Source organism: Rhea pennata, chromosome 22 (genome assembly GCF_028389875.1).
Source record: "Rhea pennata isolate bPtePen1 chromosome 22, bPtePen1.pri, whole genome shotgun sequence".
In the NCBI taxonomy this organism is placed as follows: Eukaryota; Metazoa; Chordata; class Aves; order Rheiformes; family Rheidae; genus Rhea; species Rhea pennata.
In genome coordinates this window covers 1,528,669-1,542,351 of record NC_084684.1, presented here as the reverse complement: position 1 = coordinate 1,542,351, position 13,683 = coordinate 1,528,669, and the positions used below count along the sequence as shown (strand labels likewise).

Genomic DNA, 13,683 nt, shown 5'->3' with positions numbered 1-13,683 from the left:
CCAGATGTGTGACTATGACCCTTCTCCCTGCTACACCATTCTGTCAAACATGCAGACAGTTCCTGGCTGTTCAGATTCCTTTCAGCTCTAGGATCTTCCACCTCAGGTATTCAGAGACTAGGTTTGTGTATCCGATCCTAGCTAACACTGACCCTTCTCGCAGAAATTTTTTCCCCTGTTCCCTCACTCCCTCTATCACTGCTCCTTACTGGTCTGGCTTCTGCCATTCCCAATTCAGGCACTGTGAACCCACTACCCATTCCAGCACCTCTATCCTCTAAGACGCAGCTGTGTCTATGTCTTCTCCTTCCTCACTCTCCAGGCTGCTGTTGGTTGCCCTCTTTCATCTTCCCTGATCTATCTTCTTGCCCCTCTCCCCCTTCTATCACTCTCCCATTCAGAGTCCTAGGGTACTCCAGCCTGCCAGTTCACCCTCCCTCTTCTTTAGGCTTGCAGCCCTGGTTCCATTCTTGCACTTGCACAAAGGGCCCCTGATGTGGTCTGTTCAAGCCCAGGTCCTGCTCTGATCTTTCCAGTGCTGAACACCCTTTTCTTTGTCTCCCACCAGCTTCATCCTCCATAAAGCCCAGCACCCAGAGTCTGGTTCCAAGTTCCTCTGTGCTGATGCCTCCTCCTTGCTGTGTCAGCCTTCGCTGTACTTCTTACAGCTTAGACATCAGCTCACGCACAGGAGCAGTCCGCTCTGTACGGTGCGGAGCATACCTGGGTACTCCTGGGTCATGAGGCAAAACAAATAACAGCAAATTAAACAGACCTGAGTGCCTGCACTTCACATGGACCTGCAGGAGAGCCAGTGTGGGGAAGAGCTCCTTGCATGTCTCACACTCGTGGAACTTGACATCTGCACACAAGACAGCAGAGAGAAGGGCATGCGTCCAAGGCCTTTCGTAAGGGGCAGCATTTCTGGATCAGCTCTGCCAGTAATTCAGCAACACAACACCTGCCTACAGACACTGGGAGTACCTTTGGAGGTAAGGCAGCAGAAGGAGAGACCACCAATGAGTCAGCTGCAAGACACTGAGATAAGACTTGCCAAAAGAGACTGTGTGACAAGAGTATGAGGAATTTACTCTGATCACAAGTAAACATGAGGCACAGCCTAGTCCTGTCAAAGTCATAACGCCTCTCCTAGTGCTCACCGTGTGTTTTCATTGTTAATGAAAGCGCTATTACCTGTGTGCTCTTCCTTGACGTGTTTTCGGTGAGCAGCAGTACTAGAGAAGGTTTTGTCACAGGAGCTGCATTGCAGAGAGGAGAACTTGGAGGAGCGATGATTCTGAGCTGCAAAGACATCAGGATGGTGGGTCCGGTTGTGATACCATAACCCTGACAACTGCTGCAATGATAAGGATCAAAGCATGGTTACAATCCAAAACTATTCCAGAGGCATTATGACAGCAAGAAACCGTGCATGAAAAGCAATGGGAACAGTGGAGCTGTGCTCAGTAGGTATGAGACACCAGCCAGACCAGCTCATCCTCCCACAGGACAACAGTCAACACCTCACTTATGCTTCCATAATTCATTTATATCAGAAACCCAACACTGCAGAGATGCAGAAAAAATTTATTCCATTATCCCTAAAGAGTTCAACACTGCTAAGTCCTTCATCCTTATCTCACTCACCACTGGTCCCCTTTCTCTTTTCCCTTGGGGGAGTATGTTCCCAAACACACTCCCACTGAGGAGTGCTATTTGCAATATAAGTATTTTTATATCTGTAGTTCTTGCAAGTTAGAAACTTATGCGAAACAGATCCCTGGGGGTCCAGAAAGGCAGGTAACGTAACCCTTTGCAGTCAGGGTCCATTCCTCTCAGTGGAGCTGCCTTCTCCCTATGGGTCCCAGAACCCTGGGACCTCCTCTGTGCTCCTCTGTGCAATTTTTCCTTCTGCTGATAGCAAACTATCATGCTGCTGCACTCAGTGTGCACAGGCAGCAGCAGCAGATGATCTGGCATATTAGCAGGCAATAGCAATCTCTGGCACATGGAAGCCATTTCTTGCTGCACCCACTCACCTGGTAAGCTTTGTCACAGATCTCACAGCTAAAGGGCTTTCCTCCAACATGGGTCACCATGTGACGCTCCAAGAGAGAAGGAGCGCTGAAGACTTTAGCACAGGTTGGGCAGGGGTGGTACTCCCGCGAATGGGCTTCATGGACATGCTTGCGGTGCTCCTGCAGGGTGGCAAAGCTCATCTGACACTTCTTGCAGTCATACGGATCTTCGATATCTGACTCCCAGAAACGTAATAAAAATAAGGGAAATCAAGACAGAAAAAGGAATTAAGAGGAGACTTCACAGAAGGAGAAAATAAAGGAGAGAGAAGTGTTATTTTTCAGGCAAAAAATAGCATTTAAGGTTCAGCTTTGCATACAGCTGTTCTTATTCCTGCTTCTAGTGGTGGATTCCCAGCAGCCCACACTCCATCTGGAAGCAACTCTGGCTGTATCTTTAGGATAATCCTACCCACAGGACCAACCCACAAAACAGTCTCATTTCTGGGGGAAGGGAAAGATTCCACCATGAAACACCCAGTCTACGGGCACCAGTGACTCCTGTGCAGGCCCCCTCCGGCACGGGCAGAACTGCTATGACCCTGCACAAGCTGCACTTTGAGGGCTGCATTGTCAGAGCTGGGGGAGGTGGTGGGTCACACTCACTGTGAAAGGTTCGGAGGTGGATGGAGAGCCCGTTGGCCTGTCGAAAACCTTTTCCACACTCCCTGCAGACGTACGGCTTGTCCCCCGTGTGAGTCCGGACGTGGCGCGATAGCTCGATGGACTGGGCGAACACTGCATCACAGTACTGACAGGCGTACATCTTCCCTGCAGCGACACCCAAGGTGAGAGCCTGCACCAAACACAGGGGACAGGAGCTCTGGCTGCACTAAGCCCAGTTTTGGGGAGAGAGAGCAGAGACTGCAAACTGCACAGGCTTTCCTAGGGTAGCTAAATCATGTCAACAGGGTCAGAAAGGTCTTAAAGGTGATGGAGAAAAACTTGCCAGCACAGGGAATATACTACAGAGCCCAAATACACAGAGGTACTACAGTGCTGGTCAAAATGGATTTTCCTGCTGCATCACACCTGCACAATGCCATAATGCCTCAGTGTATTTATTGCAGTGATGCATCCTCTGTTCCCATGAGCCAGAAGAACATGCCTAAGACCTGGCTGCAGAGTGGACTGCAGAGACGTGAACAGAAGCACTGACATGGAAAGCTACATGCAATTCAGGTGTTCTTGAGTAGATCAATCACATTTTCATATTTTGCAAAATACACTGAATTCTGACAACTAGTTTCAAATAAAAGAAAAAGGCTTAAAAAATTCACTTCATTGTTCCCAATATTTAAATTAAGACTCTTTTCAGCAAGTTAGGGCAGAATAAGCATCAGATGGGCAAGGGTGTTTCCAGGTGTGAAAGGCAGAACATTTGATGGGATAGAGCTGACAGCAAAGAGGAGGCAGAGTGGGGATAGGGAAGGGCAGAAAGCAAGAGGAAAAGGCAGGAACAGGCTGCAGAGCACTGCCACACAGACAAGTGCTTGGCATTTCTCCTAAGAAAGCAGAAGGCAGGCTCTCCAGTGCACCTGAGCAGTGAAATAGGAGGCTGGTATGAAAACTCCTTAGCAGCACTGAAGTAGGTAAAGGACCAGCCAGGCAGGGAGAAGAGTTTCCACAAGATGAAAGAACCAGAGAAAGCAAGTTGACCAAAGAAAAGAGGAGCATTTTGTTCACAGAACAGGCATTTGGAGGTGAAGAGAGAGAGTGGAGCTAGTCAGGAGGCAAAAAGGAAGGCAGAGAAAGAAACAGACCCACGTAACTGAGCAAAACGTTGAGGGAGCTAATGGGAGAACCTGGAAAGGTGAGATGGGGGAGCAGCAGAACAAGGGAGAGGCAGAGCAGGGAGTGAGCTGGGACAGCAGCTGAAAACATACAGGTTAAGACAATCTGCGAGCAGACTGCTGCCAAGAGCTCCTGCAAAGGATGGAGAGAGTCTGATAAAGCAGTCAGCTGTCAGACACAGATAAAAAAATCAGGGTAGGAAGGGGTGGATGGAGTAAGACATGCCCTGTAGTCACAGCACCAGGCTAGACTATCATGGCCCATAGGGAAGGCTCACCCTCAGAGTGCTTCTTCTTGGTGTGGTAGGCGAGGGCTGAGGCTTGCATGAAGGTCATAAGACAGTGCTTGCACGCGAAGGGACGGTCCCCAGTGTGGAGCCGCAGGTGGTTCTTCAGCGTGGAGTTGGCTGCAAACTTGGCCCCGCACTCTTCACAGGAGAAGGGCTTCTCATCGAAGTGCTCCGTCAGCTTGTGGTACTGCATTCCTGGAGGAGGAGTGGGCAGGACACCAATGTGGCATTAATGTCCTACACACGGACACACTCCCAGCCCTGCCTGACTCTGCTAGAGAAGCACCTCCTATTGAGAGGGGATGGATTTACCCAGCAGGGAAAGCCCACAGCCCCCTTGGGCAGTGCTGCGCTATGGCACTGCAAGCCAGCCCTAGGTGAGCAGAAGACCTGGACTCTTGTTACTAGTACTGCTAAATCAGCTGAAGAACTGGAACAGCATGATTATTTTTGGAGGCTTTTAAATTTGCCAGTAGCCCCACTTTTCCTTGATGAGCCATGTGGAAAACCAATTATAGAAGAACTAATCAGAAAGTGGTTGCGCTCAGTGGGGCAGGAGAAATGAGCTGAGCTGCATTTTTCCCACACATGGTGCTCACAGAGCTGTGAGGAGGAGGAGGGCAAGAATTCAGACTATCACATTACTATACTGTCCTGGCTGCCTCCCTCAAAGTCCATAGGGTCCTAGAGCAAACACCCCCGCTCCCAGCCTATCACTGTCCCTACCTGAGGCATGAGCAAACTCTCGGCCACAAATGTCACACGTCACAGGGAGCCGCTTCTTCTTCTTGGCTGTCCCCACTGCCCCATGGACCTCCAGCTGATGTTTCTCTAGCTCCTTCTTTGTTGTTCTGACATCATTGCACACCTTACACTGGATTTGCTTTCCTCTGGCCACCCGACAACGTTTCATGTGCACCTTTAGGCGGCAGTAGAAGTGGAAGCTCTTATCACAGGCTTTGCAGACAAAACTCTTCTTGGAAGAAGCTTTCTTTTGGGGTTCCTTCGCTTCCTTGGCCCTGGCACCTCCTGCCTTGTTGTCCTCTTTATCCAGAGCTTCCACCTGGGATTCACTGTTCACCTTCCACTTCCTGATCCCAGGTTTCTCCCCGCTTCCCTCTGTCAGGATCCCTGTGTAAAGAGTACCTTTTTTTTTCAGTGCTGATCAGGAATACCAGTCACCAGCCTCCCTAGTCTCCTATTTCCTGAAACCTCCCACACAGGAAGCCCTCCCCTTGCACCAGCAGGACTGTGAGGACGGACATACATTGGACAAAACATCCCATCAGAATGGTGGCACATTGCTCTCACTGTGCAGAAGTGGTCACGGCAACACATGGTACAAGTCATGGAAAAGCAAGCCTTTAATTTTTTCCATCAAAAGCACCCACGTGCATCAGGGGCTGGATTATACAAGAGCCAGGGCCAGATTTTCCAAAGAACTCACCTAAGTAAGAGAACTCACTCCTCACCTAGGCAATGAAGACACATGAAGTTACAGCTGTGCATAAATGAAGATCTGGACCTCAGGTATGATAGCCTCACTAAGTCTGCCACTGAGACTTGATATTCATCCATTAACTATAAGAAATCTCAGGAACACTTTTCAAACGCAAACTCTTTCAAAGAGAACACATAATCTTGCTACGACCCTTTTAAGTCTTCTGGTTAGGACCCTGAGGTATTTTAAATTGCTCATTACAGTCACTTCTTACAAAGTCTAATGCTTTTCTTAGTCTCTGTAACGCCATCATCTCAAAACACACAAGCTGGAAAATTCACCTAGGAGCTCAGTCTACAGAAGAGCCTCACAGGGAATGCACGTATGGAAGAAATCAAAAAACAAACAGATATATTTGGCTTCTTTGCTATAATGAATGTGTGGCCATGGAAACCAGTGCAGACTTCTCATTTTGCCAAGACACAGGAAATTCAGCCTGTGCTTGCAAAACTTCATTTCTCCCTTCTTTGCTCTAGGAAGAGCTCAGTAAAGCACTCTCCCTCCTGAAGAGTGATACTGCCCTGAATTTCCAAACAACTAGAAACCAGTTGACATGTTTTAACAGCCTGCCGACTCCTGAAACCTTATGATATCTAGTGGTGGCACACCAATTGCAGAATACATCAAGAGAGAAAAATAGACAGCAATGAAGACTACTTTCCTGTTTGCCCTCTGTCAAGATAGCAACTCATCTTTTTCCTCTGCATCCCTATAACCAATACTGCAAGTTTTTTTGATCTAAACAAAGACCACCTCCCAAAAACGTTGAACTTTGAAAAGACTCATCTTGTTTGGCAGGATGAACGTGGATGAAGATATGAACACCAAGGAAATGCCCAAAAGAACTGCTACAGCAACATGGGTAGAACCTAAGTCACGCTGAAGTGAAAAGGAGTTTTGCCATGGACTCTAACGTGCCAAGAGTTTGCACAGCCCTCAGGCTCTTAGAGCTGTGATAGCATTGTTCAGAAACACAAGCAACATACAGCTGTGTAAAGCTGCTTGAAGCACCAGAAGAGCAGTAACTTTAGAGTCAAATGGCTCTTCAAGATACCTTCCATCTTCGACGGATATGTGCCCAGAACAATCACAGGGAAATGTTTTTGCAGTGCTATTCGTCAGGGCAAGGGTGCATAGGTCCTAAGCGTGCATGTGCACTCAAGCCATGGCTTAAACGACTAGGAACCATAGCACCAAGGGCCTCTTTCCCAGTCCCAGCTTCTGAGGAAGAAAACCCCAGTGTTGAAAAATACTACAACTTCCTCTCCGCCTCTGTCAGTTACCAGCAGTTTAAGCACATCATAAACACATCAGGAATGCTTTAAGAATTAATCAAGGTACAGCTTTGTTGGAATATATGGCTCTGCAAAAAGAACTCCTCCTGTGGGGAAGACCACATTTTGTATCTTGTTAGAACAACATTTAGCAACAGATCTTAACCAGTAAGCTCCTCTACTCAGAGATGCAGGAAGCTTGGAGGTCGATCTAAGTGTTCACAAGAGAAATAACATCTGACTGAAGAAGTGATTGCACACAAAGTTTGAGACAGGAACAGACCTGCCTTGGCTGTGTCCCTGGCTGAGCCTCCTGAGAACACATGGAGCCTGAGGGTACACATATACCAGAAAGGCATCAGAGGCATCAGATAGGAATTCCCAATTATGGGATCCTCTGAGTCTCCGGCACTCTTTTGCTTTCTGCGCTCTCTAGTGGCAAAAGACAACCAGCACTGGAGAGAGGGGAGAAAAAAAGTCTGCTGTTAATTATAGAGCATATTACTGAGTTCCTTTTCTTCTCTGTCTACTGAGTCTGTAATCCATAACCGTAATCCTTAACCCTACTGTAATCAGTAGGCTGCCCTACTCTCACTGCAAAGCATGGTAGATACTAGACTCCATCAGCATCAAATCTCTTGAGGTATGACCATCTTGTCTCCTACTTTTTCAACTTCTAAGCTGGAAGACAATTCCAGTTACCCCTCTGCACCTACCTTGTACTGCAGGTCATTCAGATTGTTTCCAACCTGTGTGGAGGCATCTGTGACTATAGTCCTTTACAGAGAAGAATGGCATTTTGCTTACAGACCTTTCAATTTAATGATTTTGGGGACTCATGAACCTAACTATGACATGTGTGCTTAGACCTCACAGAGATTTTGAAAGCAGCTAGTTAGCAAGGATGCTGTGGAAATGGCCAAACCTCATCATTGCACATGCTTGCTGCCAAGAATAAAAGTGCTCCATCTACAGAAGTTATATGAAGAGCCAATCGACTTGGTTTTGTACCCTCCACCAAAGAAACCAACCCATTACTTTGATGATGCTGACCATGGATGAGGATAGATGCAGGCAGTTTCCTCCATGAGGAGTTCTGGTGCTTTCTGAGTGATTCGGGTCACCTACATTAGGTATAGAAGGTCTTCCTCCCCCTCCCCCCGCTATTGTAGAGACGTAAAACACTGGAAATGCAAACAGTACAAATCTCCATGTTGCTCATATATTCTTCAGAAATACAAGAGTTCATCTGCTTAAAGGGGAAGCTCACATTCCTCAAACAAAATACCCTCTGTTATCATTCATATCTCAAATGAAGAGCCACACGACTGAAGCGACCTGCAACACTCAGGGCTGGTAAGAAGTGATTTCAGAGCCGAGGCTAGCCTAGAAATTAAGATATGGAAGCTCGATTTAAAGATCTGTAGGATGCCAAAAAAATGGTTGGTTACTGGCAACCCTCCTCTGGACACTTCATACAAAATATATGTTTTGGCCAGGTAAATGCAGTTTTCCAAGGCTCTTCGTTTTGATGTTGTTTCTTGCTTGATTTTGTCTCAGCATCTCTTTGGCTTGAAGCCCTGCAAAGATTCTTAGTAACAGCAGTCTGCTCTAATATTGCTGCCAGAGAAGCAGGCATCTGCCAGAGCAATACAGTCAGCTCCCCAGATCCCTTGCTGGTAAGCCTTGCAAGGTGTCCAGCAACTAAGGTGTGCATCACATTCATAAGCATGTACAATTTTTGCTGTCTTACTTCCACTGGAGTCCCCAGGGCATCAGCCACTGTGTTACAAGCCCTGGCACATCTCATGGTTAGACAGGGTCAAGGAAAGAGATGCAGGTAACTGCAGCTTCATCAGGGGACAGAAAAGAAATGGTAGAAAGTAAGAAGTCACATTTGTATGAATACCTTCATTAGAGCCATAGCCAGCCAAAAGAGCAGTTTTGAGGGGTAGTAGCTCTTTTCCAGTTAGAAGAGGGGATCTGGATTTGAACTGCATGTGAATACCACCTCTACAGCATAGTACATCTCTCATGGAGACGGTTAAGGCCACATAATACATATAAAGAAGAAGGAAGGTCAGCAGAGCATGTGCTATTCCCTCAAAGCTCTATAGCCAGAACAACAAGCCTTATCCTTAATTTCTTCTGTACATCCACTGTTCTGAATAACCTGATCCCTTCAACAACCTAAGCTTCCCAATTTCTAGAGCTCAAATTGTTATCTGCATTTGTTTCACTCATACCTTTGCCAAACTGGTACACTATGTAACATTCCCCCACTGCTGTGGGACGCTCCCACGGACCACTTACCCTGCAAAAAGTGTATATAGCAAGGCCAAATTAAGACACAGTGAGAAAATTAACTCAGAACATAGTCTAGGACTTCAAAGAGCACTGCTACCGTGTTAAAAGACTCATGTTTCCACAAGAGAAACATGCTTTCACAAGCTTTCTGCAATCAGCCTGTGAGGTATCCATGCACACACAGATTATAATAAGAATACAAACTGATGCAGATGCAAAAGTCTGCAAATAGGAGGAGACAAAGAAACCCCATGCTAAGGATCTAAGTTTTGAAAAACATGTCAACACACAAATTATGTGACTAAGCTGTTAAAATACCTCCAGAGCAAAGTCTGGGCTGGAGAATCATGAAAACAGTTAAAGAATACCATTATGTGGTTATTTTGGTCTCCATGACCTTTATAACATACAAATGTTTATCTGGTGCATTGTGGCAGCAGGAAAAAGCATCACCCTGTGAATCCTCTTGTAAGTACAACCCAGACACCGGCAAGTAAGCAGTTCTGTGAGATAATCTCAGACCTCCAGGACACTGAGTTCTTCTACAACTCAAATTGCTCAAAATTCCCATAAATGAATTTAAAAGCTTATGTAAGGATCAAAGTCTGTGCATTGCTTACCCACATGCTCTAGCTCCTGCATCACTGGCTGTAGGTCCGGGAAAGACTCGTGAACATTGCATAGCAGCTGACAGATGGCTGCGACAGACTTCTCTTGCGCTGTACTCAGAGCTGCTTTCAGGGAGGCCTCTGAGCTCTCTTTTTGAACAGAAATACTCAGCAGCTAGAGAAGTAAAAAGAAGTGTCATGTGTTAGAGAACTTGGGCTGCAAAGGGTAGGAAAGGTCTGGGGGTGAGGGTACTTCCTCTACTTTTGTTTCATTTCTACTCCTGGGAACCTGCTTTGAGAAACCAGAGAAGAAATCCTGTTCTATACAGGTCCATGCCCTTCCATTCCCGTACGTGGTAGCTTTTAACTGCAAGAACAAAGTATTTTGGGATTTAAAATGTTGCAACAAATTAAGTTATTGGACCTTCTGTACTGGTACTGACTCACCTATAACAACCTCTCCATGGAAAGAGTTTTCTCAATGCCCTACAGCTAAAGTTCTTCTAGCTAACTTGTAAACCTGTCTTTCATACCCAACTCCCCTTTGGGTTCTTCTCTCCCTTCAAAATCCAACCCTCCTTGAGCCGGTCACTGCAAAGAAATCCAGGGTGAGAATTTGTGCATGTGCATCTACAACTGCAGCTAATGAGAACCAGAATGAGCAGCTGCCTTAGTGGAAGATGCTCGCCAAATAATTACTAGCTAATACAGTCGACTATCAAAAAGCAAATACTACTGCAGACTCCAACACCACAGGACAAGCTCTCGCAGCAGTGGCATCCTCACTGCATTTTCCAGGAACGCTTCATTCTCGTGTCAGCTAAAGTCTTAAGACAACTGGCTCAAAGGAAAAACCTGCTTCCTGACAAGACTTTAGTGCCCCTGTAGGGCCAGAATGGGTTTTCTGCATCAGAAACATTCCCCTCAGCCCTTCCCCTCTGCCCCCCACCCTTTTTAACGATATCAGCAGTCTCTCACTGGCAAGTTCTCACATCCAGCAATTCCTACACAGTTTACATAACACACCTGATACAGTCTCACCTCAGTAGAGGGCACCTCCAACCTTGAACGTCTTCCCTGGCCTAAGCAGTGTCCCTTGATTTCAGGCAGACTACTCTATGCTGGTCTGTCCACACACTGAGCCGCCCTGGACACAAGGGTGGCTGAGGATATGCACCGCATCATCCCCCGATACCTCTTTCACCGCTTCGGTGAGTCCTGCTTCCGCCGGAGCCAAGCATTCCAGGTCTGCTCGCTGCTTGATGGCCTCCGAGATCAGCTTGCTGTGACGCAGTATGATCTCAATAGCTGTGCTTTCACTGGTGGCCACTAACGAGGGGAAAAGAAAAAGGCATTGAAAAAAAAAAAGAGAAAAAAAACACAAAAGCCTAGGAAAGTCTAAAGGCCTTGGTTTTGTTAAGCTCTATCTACTCACTCCTAAAGCTGAAGAGAAGTACCTCCTTCTGGGGAGTAGGAAAAAGTGGAAAACTGAGGGAAAATTTTGGTTACACTAACTGCAGCACTGACATCATCCAGCAAAAAGTCAGGTTAAAAAAAAAAATCTAGCAGACCTCTTTCCAATATTTGTCCAGCTTTGGGTGGGAAGATCAGGTTTGCTAGAGGATATTACTGAAAGAGACATTAACAACTTCAGAAAGCAGGCACGATTCTCCCAGGACCTAACCCATTCTCCAAGGCAGGATTTCTTCTCTCCCCCAACCTCAGATATCTTGCTTTGGCTTGGTCTTGTGCAAAGAAACAAGTATTTCTAGACACAATTCACCTCGTCATACAGCAACCATATTAAAAAAAAAGGGGGGGAAAGAAAAGAAAAGAAAAAGTTAAACCGTGTGCTGCAAGTGCCGATTTTCCTGTATTGACCACAGAGAGGATGCAGAAAAATAATTTGGATAGACACAGCTACACCACAGATATTTGAACATAATCAGGTGAATCGCAGCTTTGCATCCTAGCACGCAGTAGGCACAACAGGGTTAGCACATGTATAACAGGATTCTGTGCAACCTCCATCCCTTTCACTATAGTGCCATCAATGCAAGCATCCTCTTGCTTTTGTGAGATTTCCACAATTATTGGAGGAAAAAAAAAAGGATAGTTTAGGTTTTAAAATAGGAAAATGTAATTATAGATGCTCAAAGCCGGCACAGAAGCTCACAGCCACAGGTCAAGGCTCCAGAGAGGGCAGGGTAAGAGCTGCACACACAGACCCTCTCATTTAAGCCACACTTTCAGTCTGATGGGCCTTCAGCTTCAAGAACTCTCTCAAGCTGGATTTTAGCACAGAAAAAACAGGACAGCAGCTACAGAGGAAAAAAGTTTAGGAGCAGCCAGGTGTCCTCCCAGCTCTCAAAAGACTTGCTCATTACAAAACTTTAGGGACCCCTGTAAAATAGGGCCCCAAGAAGAGCTCTCAAGTAAAGCAGCCACATTTGTGGATGAAGGTGCCTATCCAGAGTCTGATCAACAGTTCATTTCAGAGGGGATGCAGATTTTCAGATAACTTGTGTGGGGAAGAGGTATGAAACAGGAATGCCAGGTAAGGTCTGTGGGGAAAGTATTTCCAGCAGCCAAAGAGTGCGTGAAAGGATCTGCAATATCTACAGCTGGAGACAGGAAGAGGTAGGAGCACCTTTTTGATGGCATTTGGAGAAGGGAGATGGCTCAGAAAGGGGTATCACCAAGGACAGATTTCTGGTCCAGAGGCTGAGATCGTTACCTGCTTGGAAGAAAAAGTCTGCGCCTGGTTCTTTCTGGATCTCCTCCATGAGCACGTTCAGTGGAAATTCAGCCTCTCGCACAGCAAAGAGCAGCTGCCAAATGGCAGACACTGACAGAGACTGTTTGTCAAGCGCCGCAGACACCAGCGAGACGAAACCACCTGAGCCAGTCTCGCGCTTCACAATCTGTTCCATTACCTTCAAAAGACCAGCAACAAGGCGCTAATGAGGGATCTCCATCCATCTGCCCAGCCACACGCCAGCCAAGACCTCTTGCCTCACCTCAGACCCAACCTCTGAAGGCCTGGCTCATGACACGATTCAACTGACAACTACTTCAAAGTCTAGCCCTTCGTAGAGATGCATCGGCCATCTCTTTGACTCACTCCAGAATGTGAGGATATCCCTTCTCCATCCTGAAATCAGGCACTCTTACTTGCTGATTTTCAGCTTCAGAGTGTTATTTTATTTTACTTTGCTCCTGCTGCAGGATGCTAAAGAATCATTAATCCAAGTCCTGCAGGAGAGAATTGTCCCCAAACCCCGCCACAATAGCTAACAAATCAAGTCCCTAGGCCATTGTGCTTACAGATCAGGAATAAAAGCTCAGTATTTTAATACATACACACACACGCACGCACAAAACTGCTTACCTCTCTCTCACCAGGAGCAAGGTTCTGTGCAGCAGAGATCCCTTGTAGCAGTGTGTGGGTATCTGTGAGAAGCTCCGCAAGGTTTTCTTGGTATCTTCTCAACAGTTTGGCTCCATAATCACTCAGGCTCCATTTGGCTTAATGCAAGCAAATGAAAATAAAAACTCAACATGCAGTATCTTCCCAAACAGCTCCTGCTGCTAAGAGAGACCTGAAAGTGTCTTGAGAGCCAGTTCTCACTAAGGCACTAAAACAGCCTTATGCTTAGGACTCCTGGTTTCACATTCAAGCACAGGATAAGCACAAATACTGTCCAGTTCTTGTCAGCACTGGTCTGCATCTTTAAATTACTACAGATTGAGGTGATTAAGAGCCTCCTCAAAGGAAGAGGCTGCAGGCCAAGCCTGAGATGTCTCACTAATGTTGTGTTGGGAATAGGGA

The 13,683-nt window shown here is 46.5% G+C and overlaps 1 protein-coding gene across 5 annotated transcripts in view; it reads right to left on the bottom strand.

The window, feature by feature from the left end:
• ZBTB40 (zinc finger and BTB domain containing 40) overlaps window positions 1-13,683 on the bottom strand; it is a 54,867-nt gene that overhangs the window by 22,730 nt on the left and 18,454 nt on the right. For 4 of the 5 annotated variants that reach the window (XR_009960571.1, XR_009960572.1, XR_009960570.1 and 1 more), the window contains exons 6-15: window positions 13,243-13,379; window positions 12,589-12,787; window positions 11,047-11,180; window positions 9,864-10,026; window positions 4,888-5,292; window positions 4,150-4,356; window positions 2,685-2,849; window positions 2,040-2,254; window positions 1,195-1,357; window positions 776-862 (exon numbers count right to left, since the gene is read on the bottom strand). Coding sequence is in view for 2 of the 5 variants with exons in the window: in XM_062593498.1 (XP_062449482.1) it covers window positions 776-862; window positions 1,195-1,357; window positions 2,040-2,254; window positions 2,685-2,849; window positions 4,150-4,356; window positions 4,888-5,292; window positions 9,864-10,026; window positions 11,047-11,180; window positions 12,589-12,787; window positions 13,243-13,379 (1,875 nt within the window). In the remaining 3 variants the exon portion in view is untranslated. Of the gene's footprint in view, window positions 1-775; window positions 985-1,194; window positions 1,358-2,039; window positions 2,255-2,684; window positions 2,850-4,149; window positions 4,357-4,887; window positions 5,293-9,863; window positions 10,027-11,046; window positions 11,181-12,588; window positions 12,788-13,242; window positions 13,380-13,683 lie in introns of those variants that run through there. The other variant, XM_062593499.1, reaches the window with a different exon arrangement.